Consider the following 22459-nt stretch of genomic DNA (forward strand, 5'->3'; position numbering starts at 1 on the left):
AGAGAGAAAGAAAAGGAGGAAGAAGTGAATGGAAGCGTGAGTGATGAAAGTGATATGGGAATAGGAAGTAAGAAACGAGGGAATGAGAGGCAGGGTAAGGAAAAGGGGAATGAAAAGCAAGGGAAGGAACAGAGGGGAAAGTAAGGATAAGTCAGGGGAAGAAAAAGGGAAGAAGGAAAAGGAAAGGAAACTGGTAAGAAGGGTAAGGAAGTGGGAAAGGCAGGAAAGAAGGGAGAGGGTGAAGGCAGTAGTGATAGTGAGGTGGATGGAGGTGAGTGGATAAAAGTGGATAAAAGAGGGGGAAGAAGAGTGTAATGAGTAAGATGAATGTAAGTGCAGAAGTGGACTCTTTGTATTCGGAAGAGGGTATGAAAGGACAGAGCGAAAGTAGTGAAAGTGAGAAAAATGAGAAAGGCTATGTATGTGAGGAGGTACCCGGTGTGAAAAGTATAATGAGTATGGAAGTAGGGATGTGCATGATTTCTTTAGGGAGTATGAAAGGTTTTGTCAGGATAAGTATGGGAAAGTAAAGAGTGTGGGCACGAGAATTAGGAGAGTATTTGACTGGGTTTTACTTGATATGTATAGGGTTATTATGAGTGTGGGGGATGTTGAGTATGACAAGGTGAAAGCTAGACTAGTTGAGCAAGCGAGGCGTATGAAAGCGAGTGTTAAGTATAAGAGGAAGAATGAATTTGATGAGGCAAGAATGAAAGCTGGGAAAACCTTGTCACTATATGCTTGTAGGCTGGAGACGTTAGCAAGGAAGAAGTTTGGGGATGATGGGATAGATGAATGTAAGGAGTTAGTACGGAAGTTGTTAGGGACAGTGCCAGATGGAGTTAGAGAATTTGTGAACTTGAAGCGGAAGGAGAAGAAAAGATGGACGAATGAAAGGTTGACTTGGGGAGAAATCTTGAAATTGTAGAAGATTATGAGCTTGACAGGGTTATAAAGAGAGCAGAAGTGTAAGTGCAAGGGTTGGGGTAGATGAGAGAGTACCAGAGTTTGGAAGCTTTAGGGATGCAGTGTTGAGGGGCCCAATGAGAATGGCCGATAGTGTAATAGATAGGAGTGTAAGAGCAAGTAATGTGGAGGTGCCAGTGAGGATGAATGGTGGGTTTGTAAAGGAACAACGGGTTGGACGGGTTAGGGATAGTAGTGTACACAAGGGGAAGGTCGATGAGTGGAAGTCGAGCGAAGTGTTTTAGATGTGGAAAGGAAGGACATACAAAGAATGAGTGTAGGTGGGCTTTGGGAGCGTGTTTGAGGGTGTGGGCAACCGGGACATTTGGTAAGGAGTGTCACGAAAGATAGGGGTTAAATGCTACAGGTGCGGACAGGTGGGTCACATTGCTAATGTGTTGTAGGGTACCAGTGAATGTAATATGTGGCAACTGTGGTAAGAATGGGCATTATGCGAGAATGTGTTCAGAACCGAGAGCGAAGTGTGTCGAATGTGGAATGGAAGGGCATGTATCAAGTGTATGTAGACGAAAGAGGGTGACTGTGACAGCGAATTCGGGAAACTGAGTGAGAAGGGGGTTCAAATGGGTGGATCCTCCAGGATGCAAGCGGTGTGTGTGATGCATGTACGTGAGGGGTTGTTGCATGAGGATCAGCAGTTTGTTTTGATAGAGTATGGTAGGAAACGTAAGAAAGGTAAGAACGTAAGTGAACGGAATGATCGTAAGTTGTGTGATAGGGGTGCGAGTGCCAAAGTGGAAATGAGTGATAAAGCGTGTAATACGGATGAATGGGATGGTATGAATAGAACGTATAGCATATGCGGGTTTGATATAACTGAGTTGACTGAACCTGTAGGGGTTAGTGAACGGTTGGAGGTGAGCGAAAGTGTAAGAGTAAGAGAGCGTAGCAGTGATAGACGAGTGATTGAAAGCATGAATGAATCGTTGCAAGAATTGGAAAGGTCAATGAGCGAATGGGATGGGTTAGTTGAAGAATTGGGGGAGGTATTTGGGAACGAGTTAGAGGGTATAGATGAGATTGTGGATGAAATTGAGAGTGGTAATAGTGAAGAAGATAGCGTGAATCTGAGAGAGAATGGAGGAGAAGATGTGAGTTTGAATGTTGCTAGAAGAGAGAATGATTCTGAGAGAATGATTGCGTGCCCGCGAACGCGATCTAGAGGACCTGCTAGTGAGCATCCGTGGGTGTTGCGTAAGGCGATTTGAAAGAGGTGTGAAAGGTGTTGGTTGGGAAATGCTAAAAAGGGGGGAGAAATATAGAGGGATGAATAAATTTGTTTGTATTTAGCATTTCCCAACGTTTTGTGAGAGAGAGAGAGAGAGAGAGAGAGAGAGAGAGCGAGTGTAATTGTCGTTGTGAGTGGTTCGGTTGTTGGAGTTCGTTTTACGGCGCTGTCTGTCTGTCTGTCGGTCTGTCGGGAGTTTTTCGGTTTTGGGGAAGTCTTGGGCAGTTGAGGTCCAACCTTGAAAGTGAACGGGGAGTTTGTCTGGCTTTTGTTTTGGATACCGGTACCGATATTGATGGTGCATGTGTCTCTTTTTTTTCGTTCGTTGTTGGTGGAGGGTTTGTTTGAAATTTTGTTTTTGTGGTTTCTGTGTGCTGTGATTGGCGACCGTGGACCTTTACCCATCTCCAGCAACCGAAGATCAGGGTGAGTGTTGTTTTGTTTGTGGGTTAGAATTCCGCCACAACACGATTTCAACCATACAATATTTCTGGCTGTTTCTCCCTAACCATTGTTGTCTTGATGTATGTACAACCACCACTACTTGCATTGCCATGCAAGCATTCTAATCATGTACTCATACTGTTCCAACGAATCTTCTGTATCAAGCTGTGTGTATGTTTCTGTTTGTGAAGACGCCAAACGTCTCGCCACTCCGATGGACGACAAACACACGAGCACACACGTGTTTGGAAGAGACGGCATCAGGCTCTTACAATCTCAGATATTCTTTAGTCACTTTGTAGTAATTTTTGCAGTTTTGTATTATCCGTTACATAAAGTTTTATATATGATAATGTGCGCAATTTCATGTAGAATACAACAAAAAATAACTCATGGTTGAAGCTTTTATCAATTTTGACATATTTTCATATAAATCACGATAAGTGCCAAAATTTCAACTTTCGGTCAATTTTGACTCGACCGAAATGGTCGAAAAATACAATTGTAAGCTAAAACTTTTACATTCTAGTAATATTCAATCATTTACCTTCATTTTGCAACAAACGAGAAGTCTGTAGCACAATATTTCGATTTATGGTGAATTTTTGAAAAAAACTTTTTCCTTACGTCCGCGCGCGCTAACTCTGCTGAAAATCTCAGAAATTATTTAGTCACTTTGTCGTAATTTTTGCATCGTTTTATATTAGCCGTTACATAACGTTTTATATATTAAAATGTGCGCAAATTCATGTAGAATACAACAAAAAATAACTTTTGGTTGTAGCATTCATCAGTTTTGAAATATTTTCATATAAATCACGATAAGTGCCAAAATTTTAACCTTCGGTCAACTTTGACTCGACCGGAATGGTCGAAAAATGCAATTGTATGCTAAAACTCTTACATTCTAGTAATATTCAATTATTTACCTTCATTTTGCAACAAACGAGAAGTCTCTAGCACAATATTTCTATTTATGGTGAATTTTTGAAAAAAAACTTTTTCCTTACGTCCGCGCGCGCTAACTCTGCTGAAAATCTCAGAATTTCTTTAGTCACTTTGTCGTAATTTTTGCACCGTTTTATATTAGCCGTTACATAAAGTTTTATATATGGAAATGTGCGCAATTTTATGTAGAATACAACAAAAAATAACTCATGGTTGTAGCTTTTACAGTTTTGAAATATTTTCATATAAATCACGATAAGTGCCGAAATTTCAACCTTCGATCAACTTTGACTCGACCGAAATGGTCGAAAAATGCAATTTTAAACTAAAAATCTTACATTCTAGTAATATTCAATCATTTACCTTCATTTTGCAACAAATGGGAAGTCTCTAGCAGAATATTGTGATTTATGGTGAATTTTTGAAAAAAAATGTTTTTTACATCTGCGAGTTACGAATTCATGCATCATTTTGTGATAATATTTTCTCTGTGTTGCTTTGATCGTTTTACAATTTGTTATATACCAAAATCTTCGCAATTTAGTGTACATTCAGGCAGGATCCTCAGTTTAAGTTTTCCATAGCAAATTGCTCAGTTCACTTTTTGCCAGTGGGTACGGCCCATACCACCTGCCATGAGCATAGTCCTTGTAAAAAAGAAGACAAATTTGCTTGCAAGATCTGTAGTATGGTCCTGGCAGCAAGTTTTAAGTTCTAAACAGCTGTCTCGATGGGTCCTAAGGTTTAGTAGGGGCGAGGAAGGGAAGGAGATTATGTCTTTCTGGCAGAACTCCAGCAGCAGATATTTAACCCTTTCTCAGAACAATATCCATGTTTGGGCCAAAACCCAATAACATCAGTCCTCAGTACCTCCCAGGTTAACCCAGCGGAGGAAGTAGAGGAATCTTTACATGGGGTTGACAATCTTACTAAAGAATATGAAGTGGACATTGCCACTGAAATGGCCCTGCTGAACCCAGAAGGCTCAGGGGGACAAATTTTAGCTAGCCATGGGAGAAACCTTCCAGAAGGAATTTTATTCCCCATGCAGCTATTGTTTCCCCCAAAAGGCATACTAGGATCCACCTAACTCCGACTGAAATGACTACATTTTCGGAGGGGTTTAGTAACTTTTCCAGGACTTCTGCCCCTTGATTAATAGGCAGTTACAGTTCAGTTGCTGAAGCTCAGATTGCGCAAGCTCCCCCAAAAGGGATACACAGTTTGCAGCATTTGATCAATTCCGTAAGGAAATTGAGTACCATCAAAGATGCCCTTGCCACAGAACGGTGATATATAAGGGACATGAAGCATGATTCCAAAAAGGAAAGTAAGTTGGTCATGTACACCCCAAAGTGTAAACGTACTACACCCTGTAACAGAAAAGTGAGTGTGGATACAAATGCTGCCAAAACGAGGTCTAATGTTAGAATTCCGACTGGAAACAACAAAATGGTTCATTCGGAATACAGAACTTCAGATAAAAAAATAATAGGGGCTCCAATATCCACCCCTGATGATACTGATAACCCTTGGCGAGACGCCTCAATGTGCATTTTCTCTCATGATGGCAAGTATGTAATTAATGAGAGAAAAACTATGATCAAAGTTGTGCATGTATAATTCCCTAATACAGAATGGCACCTAGTACCATCTTCACCAGACATGGAGAAACCACTAACAGAAACAGTTTTCTTACCTGTGCCTATAGCATTAAAAGCTATAGAAATCACCCTTTACCTGGTCAGCGAAGAATGGATCTCTGCTTCCATTCTGAATGAGACCCAAGTTGCTCACCAAGTAGCCCAGCCTTCTGTCCCTTCACTTTCAAAATTATTAATCATGTGAAGACAAATTTTCAGAATTTGTAGTGACTAAAAACAAGAGGCAATGGCAGAATTAAAAGCATCTGCCACAGTCATCCCAATTTCGGGAAATTCCACCAAGGAATGGGCAACGCTACAACTTCCTTTTGAAAGGAAAGCACTAAAGCAGTTTGGGACCCCTATGAGAAGAATCTCAGATTGGACAGCCTCATCAGAATTTTATGCTAGGCTCCGAATCCTTAGTATTATAACCTCTGCCACCTTGCTGGAAGTTGCCACCAAAAGGCTTCTAGAAGATTCAAGGATAATTTTTGCTGTTGAGGCCAAGTCTTATGAGAACCCGATGAGAAGCAATCTGTGACTTCTAGAATGGCGCATGAAAGCGCGAATGGAAGCATTGGAGGGCTCCATCACATCACTCTCCAATATCACTACATTATTACATACTAACCCCTTCTATAATTACCTGTTTGAGGACTCTGTTGTGGCCCAACTCAGTGAGCATGCCCGCCAACAGAACTGTACAGTGTATGCTCTTCTGGGGAAAGGGGAATTCAGGAAGCAAAGAACCCAAAATATCCCTTTACTCACCCCAAAAAAAGGCTCATTTTGATAAAAAAATCATGTAAGCCTTCAGTCACCCAAAAAAGTTTTCCTCAAAAAAAGGGGTAGGTGGTCAGAAGGGATAATTCCCTACAAAGGGACAACAACAGCACGGACATCCTTTTTCACAAGGTCCAAAAACCATCTTATAGGGGAAAAGGAAAAGCAACACCTGGAATGTCTATCAAAGGCGAAGGCAGAGGAGGAGGCAGATACCAAGAGAAATTGTATAGTTGGGGTTGCCTTCGACAACATCACAGACAGTGGAAGCTTTCCCTGTGGGGGAACAACATTATCTATATGTGCAGAAAGGCCCTGTTAATGGGCCCCATAGAGAAAAATGCGTATATTCACCACCAAGCACGTCTCTTCGATGTCCTCAAAAAGGATTCCTCCAAAAGAAGAGAGATCCTCAACCAGTCAGCATTGAACAAGCACATTGTTTGCCAAAAGTTTCGGATAATTACTGTTGCCTAAGTACGTTGAATCAATCCAAAAGGGGCTTGGACAGTTTCTATAGATCTGAAAAATGCATACTGGCACGTAAAGTTCCTGATAGGGAAAGATACGTACAGATTCAAAGTCATGCCCTTTGGGCTAAACATTGCCTAAAGAATATTTTACAAGGTTAGCAACGGTATTCGTTTGAGAACTTAAACAAAGAGGAATAAAACTAATGGTCTACCTAGACAACTGGTTGATCGGAGGGCCCACAAGAAAAGAGTTCTTGAAAAACCTAAGAGCAATGGTCAACAGACTACAGTCAAAAGGTTTTACAATAAATCTGAAAAATCCCACCTCACGCCCGGCAGACACTTTCAGTGGCTGGGACTGTTGTCTCTCCGCATCATACTCAAAACAGAATAAGGCTAGTCCTCAAAAGGTTCCTTTCACAGCCCAGAGTTTCCAGATGGTAATTAGAACATATGATGGGCCTGCTGCAGTTCGCACCAGTAATAGATCCAATACTTAGATTGCAACTAAAAATTTGAACAAATCCTGGCTATCTCATCAAAAGATTAAAAAAGTTGGGGAGATACTTCGGCCTTGGATCTGGAAGGAATCTCTGGTGAAACAGGTCACCCGTCTGTATGAGTGGCAATACACACAGATGCCTCGTTGACAGGTTGGGAGCACATTGGGAGGATTGTCAGGTGGCAGGGAGGTGATTGGCTACTCTGAGGAATTCTTATATCAGTTTCTTGGAGCTGATGGCTATCTTTTTGTCTCTCAAAAAAGCTCAAACCTCCAGAAGAGAGAGACAACATAACTACAATATCCTACATCAAGAGGTCGTGATCATGTTCACCTCCTCTCAATATGATAATGCCAGCAATCCTTTGGATGGCGGAAGCAAGGGAGTCGCAAATGTCTGCAATTCACCTCACAGGGAGTCTCATTGTAATAGCAGACTCTCTATCAAGGAAAACGACAGCCTCAGCAGAGTGGATGTTGGACAACCACTTTTTTCAAACAATAGCCAGCATGCTTCCACAACTGGAAGTGGACCTGTTTGTCACGTACAAGAATCACAGACTCCTAATATAGGTGTCTCCGAACCTGGACAGTCATGCAACAGTATGGACAGTCATGCAACAGTAAGAGATGCCTTCCTAAAGGCTGAAACAAGGGGAGGATGATATCTTTTTCCTCCATTGTCCCAGATTTCGAAGGTTTTGAGCAAACTTCTAACCTTCAAAGGAACAGCTTATTTAATAGCCCAAATTGGCCACACAGGCATTGGTTCCTATTACTTCAACAGTGGACGAAAAGAGCAGTTCCACTATCGTCCACTGTTCTATCCCAGACAGTTGGAGGGAAAGTCGTTTACGTATCCTCCTTTCTGGGCCGAGACCTGCACGTATGGATGTTTAAAAAATATCTATCGTGAAAATTACTCACCCAACATTGCTAGGTACCCAGTGCAAAAATTATGGACATCATCTATCCGGCAATACCAGTCTGTATGGAAGATATGGTTAGATTATATCCATACTGAGAGCTCAGTTGAGATTTCTATAGAAACACTTTATTTTTCTTATATACCCTTTTGAAGATAAATGCCTTGGAGTTAAAACAGTCATGGCATACAAGGCTGCATTAACAGAACCCTTGCTTTATGGATTAGGGACTGACTCCAGTATAGAAGTTGTCACTTCCCTTCTGCAGTCTTTTGCTCTATCAACCCCTCAATTCAGCGGACCCAATACAACCACAATGTATGTAATACAAAAGGCGATCTTCTTGATTGCATTAGCATCAGGAGCTCTTATTAGTGAACTGGGCTCTCTTAGATGGGAACGGTGCATCACACAAACAGCTGACCATCAATTATTATTGTTCCCTGACCCATCATTCCTGGCCAAGAATGAGGATCCTTTAAAAAGGAAATCTGTTCTTATAAGAAAACTCAGTTTAGCAGACAAGACATTACGCCCGGTTCAAGCACTTAAGGTTTACCTAGAAGTCACAGCAAACATCCCAGAGGGTCCGATTTTCCTACATCCTAGCACAAATTAACCACTCTCCCTACAGGCTGAGAATGATTGTAGTGCTTCTCATTAAAAAGGCAAATCCACTCCTTTCCTAGGTCACATGATATTAGGAAAGTAAGTCATTGGCCTTCTTCAGAAATGTCTCTTTCGAAGAAGTCTCTGACTGTATAGGGTGGTCATCAGTTAAATTATTGCCACATGCTCGAACAAATTCGACTACACTGTGTATCAGTAGGTGGCATGGTTAGTCTTAACCCCTAGGTGCTACAGCAGTAAACCAGGGGTCTTACTGATGGTGAGTATGCTAACTATCACTGGGAGAAGGGCGACAGTACTGCAAACCAAACCCAGCATACTTAGGTAAGCCACTGTAGACCTACATCTTAAAACATAAGTTCGAGTATAGTTTCTTGTTCCTTAGTACCAAAACCTGAAGAGTATTTGGAATAAGGAATGGGACTGAAATCTGTGGCTTGACCTCGGACCAGAAATGTTTTTTCCTTTGGGGTGTTGGGATTAAAAATTGAGAGCTTAAGCCTTTTTCGTCACCTGTCAATTTCTTTGTAAAGCTTCTTGAGGACAAAACAAGCGACTACACTATCAAAAAAGAGGTTTTGACATAGAAAGAGCCCACTTTTGGTAGTCCCTGTTGAGTCCTCAAAACCCTCCTACTTCCCTGACGAAAAGGCATGGGATTTGTGCAAGGGATTATCCTGCATTGACCAACAGAGTAATGGCCAAGTTGTAAACAAGAGGGCAGATGCTCATGCGCAATAGTCACTTCTTTTTCTTGCAGGTTCTTTTGATGCTGGAAAAACTGGGTTCAGCTTCGCTGAAGATAAGGGAAAGTGCCCTCTTGTCTTTGAGTCCATTATATGCTATATCACGTGTTATAATGTTAATCGTTATGACACAATACCTGGCCAAAAAGACCAACTAGAAGAAAATTCTTTGATATTAGTTTGGTCACCTTGGAACTCTGGTAGACTATGGAAAGTAACTCCTTGAGGACTCAACAGCAACTACCAAATATAGGTTTTTCCTACATCAAAACCTGTTTTAGTTTAATTCTCTTATGGCGTCAATAACCTAGGTGTCGTGACGACAATACTAGTAGTCATAAATCAGTCCAATAACCAATCTTTTCTTGGTAGACCTATTTCTGAAGCTACGGGAGGAATGTCTTATTCTTTCTTTACAACTTAGTTTCATATAAGTAACTTACCAAGTAATTATGTAGCTATGGTTCCATTCACGTAACAACTTAAATTTAAAAAATCATGGTAGTGCTGTAAGGGCATCAGATCGCCTCTTCTTTCTTGTGTTTCTCCCTTCATATGTACATTAATCACGTCATGTATATTACTTGCCGTTATTTCAGATTCTTTATGTACCTAATCTTATGCATCATTGTTCAGCCTTTCCGCCGATATGTACGAGTATATCTACCTTTTATATGCCTGTAACAAATATTGTACGTATTTTTATGCTTGTCAGAAAACACAAATTCTGTATGGATGAAGTGGGGGCCCTCCGGTCGCCCGCTACCTTTCCGTCCACTTTTTCCTTTATAGACACCTGTCGAGAATAATAAAGAATCAGTCTCTCTTTTGACATTTCTCTTGAACCTCACACTGGTGACCCCGGGTCAAGGACAGGTAGTGCGGTTTTGGCCCAGCCATTAGCGGACTAACGACGGCCGCACCCTAAAATCAGAGAGCCTTTAGTGGACTAACTACGGCATTAAGTTTAGGCCTCTGATAGCACCCTCCATGGCGGAAACCGTACCATTAATGGACTAAATACGGCGTACCCAAAAGGGCACGTTTTGGCACTTCGTTCGACCACTCGAACAAATCAGCACCATTAACGGACTCAATACAACGCGTTTTCCCGCGTTTTATTGCATGAGAAGTAGGGAGGAGTATTTGTAAGGGCGTCAAATCGCCTCTCCTTTCTTGTGTTTCTCCCTTCATATGCACATTAATCATGTCATGTAAACTACCTGTCATTATTTCAGATTCTTTATGTACCTCATCTTATGCATCATTGTACGGCCTTTCCTGCCGATATGTGTATCTACCTTTTATATGCCCTGTAACGAACATTGTACGTATTTTTATGCTTGTCAGAAAACACAAATTCTGTATGGATGCAGCGGGGGCCCTTGGGTCCCCTGCTACCTTTCCATCCGCTTTTTGCTTTATAGACACCTGTCGAGAATAATAAAGAATCAGTCTCTCTTTTGAAATTTCTCTTGAACCTCACATGTTTCTATTGTTTTTATGTAGGTGACTAACGCACCCACTATCGGGGAACAATAGGAACAACAAAGCAGCAGAACTCACTTCGTGTCTGCCGGCCGTTGACATAACATCGCATGTTTGCAGCAGCTACTTTTGATTCATTTCTTCAGTATTTTGGGTCTATCCTCCAGAATTCCGTGAAGTATACACATTTGCGCAGCCTTCAAGCTTGTTAGCTTAGCTAAGGTTATTTATAACCTGTTTTTTGTCAATTATCATGTCGGACTCAAGTTCCTTCAGCATTAGGTATTGTTGGGAGGGTTGTAAGACCAGGGTGACAAAGTCTACTTATGATTCCCATACGATTTGGTGCAAACTGCAAGCTTGATAGGGATAGAAAGAGGAAGGTGGCCTCTAGAGCCGAAAGTAGGACATATAGCCTAGAACCTACACCTAGACCTGGTAATGTAGATGATCTTCCCATTCCTCCTTCCCCTGTTCCAGCCTTGTCTCCCATCCCCAGTCCCCCTACCATTGTACCACCTATTCCTGTGCCTATGCTAAAACCAAAATGAAATGAGCTCTCTGGTGGGGCTGTTTGGGGTGCCATTCCACGTGTGTTTAATCTTCTCATGTATGCCAAATCTATAACAACAACAGAGAGATAAAACCATTTCTCCCATTACAGATATCAAATATCATCTTTTTCATTACGCAGAATTCTAAGTCAATTACATAGGTTCACGAGTGATAAAGTTTTTTTATGCAATAACAAGAAACAGAATCGGATTTTCGATCAACCTGGCATTTCATTTTGGCACTGTTGCCAATATTTCAAACAGCTCCACGTGCATTTAAATCCATCGATAAGCAGCTTAAGACTGTCTCCATTGGGCACTTTCAGTGGTCACGGTATGTTTGGAGGCATTTCCCTTTCTACAATTATCTTGATTTCTTAATATCATAGGTAAAGAATAAATTAGTAAGAAAGGAAATATGAAGTACAGCACAACATAGAGTAAATTGGACGAGTGAGAAAATAAACAATCGTATGCAAACAAATAATAATGATAAATGTACATCTACAAGTACTGACAAAATAGTTAAGATTAAGGTGGTCTTATGCCAGCATGGGATCTTAGAGAGAGCGCCAGTTCATTATACAAACAGCTTACCCCTCCAGTTACTTAGATGTAAATACTGTATGATGTTTCTTGTCTAGACGAAAATGTTGAATATTTATAAATGGGCCATACATACAATGGTAAATCTTTGTAAAAAATATGAAAAATATGTTATTGTTCGTAGGTTGTGGAGAAGAAATGGACTGAAGACAAATCTTAAGCAGGACGGAATAGGAAGGCGATTAAAATACCTGGAAATGAAAAACAGCCCCTATAATCTCATGATTATAGCCTCAGGGTATGTCTCAAAGACATGCAAAGGTCTGTCAAGTTGTTGTTTTGTAAAATTGGCAACAGGGCAGATCTTTAAACGCCATGCCAGAGAGGTCTCTTTGTGCTTGGTAGAGTGTAGCTCCCATGCTTCCGACCCCAATCCCATTGCCAGTCTCGAGTGCCAGTTCGATTGCAAGATTGATTTAGTGGTGAACACAGAGGCTGAATTAGGGCCATCCCTAAGGGTCCTTATGGACAAAGTGTTCAGCGATAATCCCAAAAGTGGTAGTATCGTGTAAGTACAAGTGGAGGAGGTGGCTGCCCATCCCACCGGTTCTCCTAGACAAAGGTCCCTGTCATACTCCCCTGACCATGGGAGAAGACATACAGGAGGTCCAAAGGAGGCCGGTGGGGTTTGCCCATGGGTAGTTGCCACCTCAGTCGAACCTGTCGCAGAATGCCCAGGCTTCGACAGACAGCCATTGGAAAGGTGTCTCAGTTAGTGCACATCAGTTGTCTTCCAACTCAAGAGAATTCCAGTTTCGGCAAGAGGTGCCAATGGCGTTTTCCAGGCGAGTCTCGTCCTTTGAGGAGACATATGAATGACATGGTCAGCTCTTTGCCTCTTCCTTGTAAGCAATTTAAGGAACCATCTCACAGCACTCATCCATCCTGCAGTGCTTGGCACAGTCCGGAGTATTTTTTGCCCAAGCGTTCTTTTACAGAGCACCAGTATTTGGCACCCAAGTGTCTTGAGTGTCAAGAAACGCTCTTCGTCTTTGTCCAGGCGCCCATCATCTTGTGAGCACCTAACATTTTCTCCTGAGCGCCAAGTGCCAGTTGTAGTCTCCGAGTGCCTGCCACCAGCTCTCAAGTGCCCGGTGCCAGCTCTCAAGCATTTGGCACCAGTTGACAAGCACCTGGCACCAGCTAAGCGCCCGACCCCCTCTTTGCCAGCTTCAAGTTCTTCTGCACCTGTGGTAGGAGATCCGTCCTCGGGCCCATCAAGCAGCAGTTTGCCAACATTCTGGGTTTGCTCCAAAAAGCTCCGGTTATGATCAAACCATGTAAGGACTTGTCTTTGTCCCAGTTTCTTCCATTCTGAAGAGGAATAAGTACAAGAACCCGCTTCTTCTGCTTATGCATCTCTGCTGAGATATTTCCTGATAACTTTTCTGTCATACTTTGAGCCAGCTGCCCCAGTCTCCCCTGCCTTGACTTTCCTTGTGAGAAATCAAGCTGATGTCAGTGCTCATCTTCTCAAGTTGGTTCTTTCCTCCTCTTCGAGGAAAGCACTTAAAAGAGGTCAGTGATTGGCTCTCAGTGAAGAGAGAGCAGGGTAAGGCCGCCTTTGTTTTTCCTCCTTCGATGTTGACAGCCAGGAGATATCCGTCGTATGCTACCAGAGAAGCTCCGTCTTTGGGAGCGCTGCCTCCTCCCTGGGAGACTTCTCAGGTCTGAATGATTTGTCATGCTGTTCAACCTTCTCATCGGCGAAAGTGATGTTTGCATCCATGGAGCTGGGTCACCTTCTTAGAATATTTTAAAAGTTTTTGAGATGTTCAGTTTTCTCTATTGGACAGTTGGAGCCCTTGCCAAGAAGATCGAGGACTGTACTGATTTGACTGGAGACTTCACTGCAGACTGGCTTGGCATACTGTCCTGTGTGGACAAAGCCATCAGAGATGGCTCCCTAGGGCTTGTGGCTCTTTTCTCTCTAGGGGTTCTCAAAAAGAGAGAATTTTGGTGCTCCTTCACTACTAAAGGAGCAACTTCTGTTCAGAAGTCAGCCTTGCATACCCCCCTTTGGACCACCTTTATCTATTTCCCCAGTCCACGGTCAAGGAGATAGGTATGGACCTCCAGAAAAAGTCAACCCAGGACCTGTTGGCACAGTCTTCTAAATGCCCTAAAGAGTCTTCATCATTTGGCGCCAAGTCAGTTTCACCATTTCAACAACCCTTTTGTGGGAGTAGACAGTTTTCCTCCCAAGCCCCGCTCCAAGGTACATTGCTTGGCCAGGTCAATTAAAAGGACCTCTATCAGATCTTCGTCCAAGAAATGAAACGTCAGTCCTTTGTGCACCAGTAGGAGCCAGACTTCTTCTTTTCTGGGAGAGGTGGAGTGTCAGAGAAGCAGAACCTAGGATAATCAAGATCTTGAAGGAGGGCTACTCGATACCATTCAAGGAGTATCACCCCTCTAGGCTCCATGCCAATCGCACTGACAGCTTACTCAAAAGGCTCCGAGAGGTAATCGGCTCTTTCAGAGGAAATGTCATCCCTCCTCCAGAAGAGAGCCATAGAGGAGGTAGAGGATTGCTCCATGAAAGGCTTTTACATCCATCTTTTCGTAGTCCCTAAGTCATCAGGGGGTTGGAGACCTGTCCTCGATGTCAGCACTCTGACCTTCTTTGCCCAGAAGACGAAGTTCAAAATGGAGACGGACCAGTCGATACTATCATCCATTCACCAAAGCGGTTGGATGATTTCTCTTGATATGCAGGACGCATATTTCCATGTCCCTGTTCATCCAGACTCCAGGAAGTATCTCAGGTTCGTCTTCGAGGACAGAGTCTTTCAATTTTGGGCCCTGTGCTTTATCCTCTCTACAGCTCCTCAAGTTTTTATGCAAGTGCTCGCCCCTCTTGCAAAGTGGCTCTGCATCAACATTTGCCTTTAACTGGATGACTGGCTTCTCTGATCACTATCACAGAAGTGCACGAAGACCTACAGAAGACCCTTCTCCTCACCCAAGAGCTAGGAATACTGATCAATCTGCAGAATTCGCAGCTGACTCTGACTCAGGAGATTCTTTATTTGGGGATGAGGATCAACTCTCTGAGTTTTCTGTCTTTTCGATCCCCAAGAGAATCGATTTCTGTCTACAGATGGTCCTCAATTTTCCCTCTCTCCTGTCTTCCTCGGCAAATCAGTGGATGAGTCTTTTGGGAACTCTTGCCTCCATCGAACAGTTTGTCAAGTAAGACAGACTCCATATGAGAGTCCTTTAGTTCTTCCTAAAAGCAAATTGGAATAGGAAAATAAAACCAGACTCATTTGTTTTCCCCATAACAGCGGAGATCAAGTTGGACCTGCAATGGTGAATGTCTGAAGGAAGATTTCAGAAGGAAAGTCTCTGCGCCCTGTGAGCCCCGACCCAGACTTCTTTTCAGATGCCTCAGATCTAGGCCCCTCTGGGGAACATGGAAGCTTCTGGGACTTGGTCTCCGGAACAGCGGAACCTGCACATGATTGTCAAAGAACTGACAGCCATTCATTTAAAACTCATATCCTATTCAGACACGATCGCCGACAAAACAGTAGTGGTACACTCAGACAACACCACTTCTCTTTCCTACATCAGAAAACAAGGTAGGACTCACTCGTTCTCCCTCTGTGAAGTGACAAAGGAACCCCTCATTTGAGCAGACCAGAATCGAGTGAAACTACAGGCAGTCCTTGGTTATCGGCAGCCTCGGTTATTGGTGATCCAGTTTTACAGTGCTTGTCTAGCGACGACGATAACTGGATTTTCAGCGCCAATCGCCGGTTATCGGTGCCGATCCCCAATTATCGGCTCCGACCCCCCACTTACCGGCAGCACTGATCCCTGGTTATCGGCGTTGATAACTGGATATTGGCACTATTATCGGCGATTTTCAGTTATCGTGACATCGTCAGGAACAGAACCCCCGCCAATAACTGGGGACTGCCTAGTCACTTGTTTCATTCAAGGGAAGATGAATGTGTTGGCGAACGAACTGAGTCATCGCAAACAGGTCCTCCCCACAGAGTGGACCTTGGACCCTATGGTCTGCAACTGCCTTTGAATGAAACCAACATTGGACCTATTCGCAACATCAAGGAATCATCGCTTTCCTCTCTTTTGTTCTCCGGTCTCGAACCCTCTGGCATGGGCGACAGGCGCCATGCTTCAAAATTGGTCAGATTTAGACCTATACACATTCCCACCGTTCAGCATGGTCAGGGAAGTACCCAACAAATTTCAATTTCATCACAACGTGACAATGACCCTGGTAGCTCCATTTTGGCCTCTCAAAGAGTGGCTCCTGGACCTCCTGAGACTCTTAGTGGACTTCCCGAGACTTCTTCCACAAAGTCCACATCTACTGAAACAACCCCACCTCTGGAGGTTTCACAAGGGACTATCTGCTCTTGCTCTGACAAGCTTCAGACTGTCCGGAGACTCATCAGAGCGAAGGGATTTTCAAGATCAGCTGCAGAGGCTGTTGCAAGATGTAGACGCCAGTCTTCTTACCAAGTCTACCAATCTAAGTGGGCAGTCTTCCAAAGATGGTGTAGCAGACATACCTCATCTTCTAAAACATCTGCAGCCATTTTCTGTGGTTGAATTACAACGGAAAACAGCTAGGTTGCACATAAGTTTATACTGCAGAATTTTTAGTACTCTCTCTATAGTAATAAGATATTGTTCTTACCTGGTAAACAAGGACCTTGGCAGAGCCTCACTGTGACTGGCTTTTGCTTTTGACAATGTTCATGGTGTAAATAAAGAGCTGCAGCAAAGGCAGAGCCTGAATCCAACATTGGAACTGCACAATCGACTTGCCGATGTTGTACGCCGGCGTCACACCACTCCGAACAGTGGCCCCATGATTTAACAATCCATCTGCAACACACCCACAGTTTTAGTTCTTTCCTTGATACTTCCAACAATTCTTCACTTTCATTCAAACTGAGTTAGTTAAAAAGCATAGTATTACAAACTGTTGTAACTGTGACAAACTTTAAGGTTTATAAAATAGCAAATACATGAAAGGAGTACCGTAAGTCTCTTACTCAGGTGTGTGACAGGGGAAAGTGTTGCATACTTCAGTGTAAGGAGGAATACTGTTTGGCAGTCCATCACAGAAGCTTGATGGAACTTCTTTATCAGGTTCGCTACCTGAAATACAAATCTGAAAAAGAAGGCAGTACCGTGAGTCTTTATTTATAAGACAGCCTTTGATTTGATTTTGAAAATGTTACAAAATAATTTTGTCATTCTTATCCAAGGCCTTTACAATATTTTAGTTATCAAGTTCCCATTTGCATGCTGATTTATATCACATATTCAACATGGCTATCAAGTTTGTTCTTATTTCCTTACAAACAGTATTTTTCAAAATTCAATGTGGTTTACTTGGATTAATAATAAACAATAATGTTTTTTGTCAATTTCGTGTTTATGAATCAGGATATAAAAGTTCTTTATACTCTTCTCTGTCCTTAGTATTAAATAGAAAAAAATTAGAATAGATACAGCACTTGCTCTAAGAAAATTAATAACAACTGGTTGTTTCTTTGTACAAAACAGGAACCTGTCAGTACGTACTCTCCAAAACAGTATAACAAAAATGTAACTGTTCTTACAAAAATACAAACCTTCGCTCTTTGCATACGGATTTAGCTTGTGAACACGAGCTGGAACGACCATTTAACTTTCAGACAATCTTGTTAACTACTAACATTAGGGGGGAATCCTGCCCACTCATCAGACTGCACTCCACTTTGCTTTCAGCTAAGACATCTCTGCCTGACTGCTGTTTGTTTTCTGTTTTATGTGTTTTTGCTTGAAATATATTTGTGTGTTTGTAGTTGTTTTTATATATGCAAACCCCTCAATTACTTAAGCCTTTTTTGAAGAGGAAACTACACAGTTTAGGCGTTGTCCAGGGAAGGACAGGCTGTGTAATCAGTTTCTTTCCTCTTTTGGGGTTGGCTTTTCCTGGGACCATGCTTCCACCACTGAGTCTTTCTGGGTACTTAAAGGGAACCCAGAGTTTCGCTCAACCTGTCATTGTCCAGACTTACTGATGAGGTTTTGGTGCAGGTGAGTTCTCTTGGTTTTGGGCAAGAGAATTCTCCCCGGTCCAGCTGTTGGTGCAAGACACTTCCTCCGCCTCGAGCTTGCCAGAGGAAATATGTTCTCATGGAGAGCTCATTGCTGACCAAGCAGGTTGACCCAGACCTGACTTGTCTGTGTCCTGGTCTGTTGCTAAAGCGTCTCCACATGGAGGGAGTCTCCCTCTCACAGACAGAGGCAGCGGCCTGGAATCGACTGTCATGGCAGCATTCCAGTCAGTCTCGTAGATCGATCTTTGGAGCCTGTCATTGGCGAAGATTGCTTTTTCTTCAGGTGCCCGTACACCCGAGGAAGATGCAGCTTTCATGAGACTGCTACTGTTTGGAGGTAGGGGTATTATCTGCCTCCTCAACCAGACAGCAGACTGTGGGCTAACCTTGTGTTAAAGAGGCAAGAGGCTGTGCTGTCTAAAACTGGTAGGTTTGTTGATCCTGAGTTGGCTTTGATGCTCAGGAATGGACTAGATCTGGGATCCTCCTCCCTTTTTGCTAGAGATGAGGTGGAGGCTGGGATGGACAGGCTTCAAAACAACAAACTTGTTCACCAGGCAGTGGCTAAGACCTCCAGGTCTTTGTGTAGCACTGCAGCCCAACCCTCGGGCCAGGCTGGACCTTCCTCTTCAATCAGAGAAAGTCCCAGGCTTTCTTGGCCCCTCATAGAGGTACCCAGGTTTCTTTTATCTGATTAGTGACAGATGTACAGCCATGTCCCTTTCAGCCCTCCTCCCATGTCAGGGAGGGGGGACAAGGAAAAAAAGAATGTCGACATGGATCAGAGACCTGGTTAGTGGATGCCCATCAGGTAGGGTATCTATGACCCTACGAGTCTTCGCCACCCCTCACTCGATCCAATCTGGTCCTAAATGTTAGTTCCGGGGTGTGGGAAAAGGTGTTTGTTATGCTCCGGAAAAACACTATGGAAGTCACAAGAGACTGATTTCCAGACGCCTATCCCTGGTGGAAAAGGTGATGGGCAGCTAGAGCTAGTCATCAACCTCTTTGTCCACTGAACTGTTTCATTTGCCAGACCTGGTTTTTGATGGAAGCGGTCTGTTCAGTTCTCGATATCATAAGAGGGCGAATTCATGCTTTCGGTGGATTTGAGGGATGTGTACTGTATTTTCAGTACCTGTCCATCGATCCTCCTACAAGTATCTCCACTTTACCCTCGTGGTGGATGGTGTTCCTGTTCAGGGCACTTTGCATCAAACTCTCAATTGCTCCCCAAGTGTTCATTCGGGTGTTCATGTTGACCTAGGCTCTGGCTCATTCACAAGGGTATGTCTGTGGAAATACCTGGGCAATTGGCTGGTCCCAATGAGCTCGTTGCTGCAGGTACTTCTGGACAGAGATCAGCTTCTTGAGTTTTTGTCACATCCTGAATTTAATGATCAACTTCGAGAAGTCAGATCTCATGCCCAAGCAGAGGGTAAAGTATCTGGGCATGCTGATAGAATGGCAGTAGTGAGGGTCTTCCAGCTGGGTTCTTGTACCAGCAGGAACAACCTGCTTGGCAGTGGCATGTCTTTCTGGGTCACCTGTGTCATTGGAGAAGATGGTCCCCCATAGGCAGCTTCACCTCCATTCCCTTTAGTGGAGGATGAAGGAGTACAGTACTGGCCTCCAGCGAGGGACCCTCCTTTCTCTCCTGTTCCTCTGTCGGAGGAAGTGAGGAGAGATCTAGCTTGGTAGTTAGATGACAGGAGTCTCTTTTTAGGGGTGCAATTGGACACTCCCCCTCCTGAGGTGCTTCTGTAAAGTCCCCACTAAGTGGGTTTTCTATGATGGCGACCCATTTTCTTTGCCGCTCCAAGGAGAACGGGTCACGTAAGATCAGCCATACCCAATCATTTAAACTGATTTATGTAAATATTTACCTGTTACCAACTTGTGCGTTATATGTTTCTTTTGCTCACGTATCAGAATGTATTCAACTTCATTATTGTCTATTTTTGTAACTCAGAGTGTATTTATTCATTGTATTCATTGTCAAATGTTATTGACCTCAGGTCACCCTGGTTCTCACTGTATTCCTCGGCGTGACGTCAGTCTGCTGCTATATAAACCGCCTGTGTCCTCAATGAATCAGCAGTAACTTTATCCTGCTCGTTTCTTTCGCACCTCTTAAACTTCTGTCGTTAGACACATTGACTGAAGGATGCGGCACACATGTGAAAGAGTTGTTGGTTTCAGGTGTGCGTTGGACCAGAATGACAGACACCTCCACTTCAATGTCCTGGAACTCAAGGCAACTTTTTTAGCCCCGCAAGAGTTTTGGGACCAAGCCACGGGGCACTCCATGGTGTTGATGAGCACCAACACTATGGTAGTGGCATACATCAACAAGCAAGGGGGCTGGTGTCCCAGCTGCACAGGTTGGCAGTGCAGGTGTGCAAATGGGCAGTAGCACTCGGCAGAGCTGTCATCCAAGTACATTCCGTATTCTTGGAGTGTGGTGGCAGACAAGCTCAGTCGGCAGAGCCAGGTGATAGGGACAGAGTGGTCCCTATGCTAAGACATTATGGAGTGACTCTTTGAGTCAAGAGGAGTCCCAAACATAGATCTGTTCGTGACCCAGTACAACAGAAAGTTACTGGTATTCTGCTCGACTGTGCTGGACCCATGGGTTATGATGGAGGATGCTTTCCAGCACCAAGGGGACAACTTGGAGGCTTACACTTTCCCTCCGTTTTGTCTGATTCGTTGGGTGAACAACAAGGCTCTCATCACTCCAAATTTCAGATTAACTCTGATGGCTCCCCAATGGCCACTCACTGAACAGTTCCCAGACCTGCTGGCTCTGTTGTCCTAGGTCCCGAGAGAGATTCCCCCATGGCACAAATTTCTGTGCCCGCTGCACGTTGAGAGGTATCTCCAGGCTGTGACAGTGCCAGCACTTCAAGTTTGGAGACTATCCAGCATTTCCTTTGAGCAAGAGGGTTTTTCTCAACACATAGCGAAGGGGATGTCTGGACACCTGCAGAAATCCATAGCAGCTGTGTACCAGGGGAAATGCTCCATCTTCTGTGGTTGGCTTAGTCAACATGGTATCTCTCTGGTCAGAGCTTCTCTTCAGCAGGTAGCGGACTTTCTTGTCATTCTTTGCTGAGAGAAGCTTCTCTTCATTTTGGCCACTAAGGGCTACAGAGCTGCACTTGTCCAGGTCCTTCAGTCGAAAGGAATAGATCTCCCATCCTCGTGGGCGATCTTTATGCTTCTGAGAAGTTTCTAACAGTCTTTCCCACCCAGGGAACTCATGCCCCCCGGAATGGGAAGTGACTTTTGTCTTAAAGAGCCTAGCTCGATTGCTGTATGAGTCGTTGAAAGTTCGTCAGACAGAGATCTGACTCTAAAGACTGTTTTCTTGCTTGTCCTGCCTTCAGTGAAGTGAGTAGGCAAGCTTCTTGGCCTTCTATGTTAAGCACTCGAAAGGATGGGGATCTGTTATGTTCAAGTTCATCTCATAATTAGTAATGAAGACTCAGAATCCATCTGTCTTTGATGCCAGATTCGAATCCTTCTCGATCCCCTCCCTCAAGGACTTTGTAGGTGATGATTGGGACAAGATGCCACCTTGTCCTGTTAGTATCAGCTCAACCAAGAAAGAGGTGTCCAAGAACATAAACTTTTTCAAGCTTCTTGAGACACCAAACAAGCTTACTCTTCATCTGATGAGGTGGAAGGGAGTTAAGTCTGGGCAAGAGGTTTCAAAGTTAGGGGCATCGCCGCATTGTTTTCATTCTGGAAGAACTTGTCAGTTCAGCAGGTACTATGAGCAGGCATGTGGTCATGCTAGACCACATTTACCTCGTTGTACCTTCGTGACATCGCCCACAGGTCTTTAGACATGTTTTTCCTTGAGTCTTGTGGTGGCTTCCCAGCAAGTTGTGTAGCTCATCCGGCTCCCCTAAGGGGACAGGTAGCATCTCGTCAAGGTGCTCGATATGCAAGAGAGAATGTGTGTGTGACTGGTCTCTTCCCTTCCTTTTCTGTTTTACCTGTTTCTCTCAGAGGCACATAGTGAGCCGTCACATGTTGGAAGGATGAGTTTTGCAGGTAATTACATGACGAGGGCATCCTGTCCTTCATATTTTTGTAGGTGGATTGGATGCATGTCCCCCTTCTCTCTAGACAAGGGGAGAAAGGGATAGACAATAAAACAAACCTGTTGGTTTTATTAGCAAGTTTTATTATCTCTGACACATTTGGGTTCCTCCTAGCCTTTATCAAAAGTAATGAAGCAAACTCATTACTTTACACCTGGAAGTCTAGCAGTTGCAACATCCCATATGTCCAGCAAGCTAGAAGTGCAGGATTCCTTCCTTAGCTCCCCCAGACCAGGAATGTATTCCAGGGTGGTTAGAACCAGTCGGTTCAGACATTTGGCCAGACTCCCC

General features: G+C 43.6%; 1 protein-coding gene across 1 annotated transcript in view; it reads right to left on the bottom strand.

The window, feature by feature from the left end:
• The window catches only part of LOC136828441 (uncharacterized), an 82592-nt gene that overhangs the window by 39842 nt on the left and 20291 nt on the right, over nt 1–22459 (bottom strand). The window contains exons 7-8 of the mRNA XM_067086502.1: nt 16998–17116; nt 16637–16827 (exon numbers count right to left, since the gene is read on the bottom strand). Coding sequence (XP_066942603.1) covers nt 16637–16827; nt 16998–17116 — 310 coding nt within the window. The remainder of the gene's footprint in view (nt 1–16636; nt 16828–16997; nt 17117–22459) is intronic.

This window comes from Macrobrachium rosenbergii, chromosome 42 (genome assembly GCF_040412425.1).
Source record: "Macrobrachium rosenbergii isolate ZJJX-2024 chromosome 42, ASM4041242v1, whole genome shotgun sequence".
NCBI lineage: Eukaryota > Metazoa > Arthropoda > Malacostraca > Decapoda > Palaemonidae > Macrobrachium > Macrobrachium rosenbergii.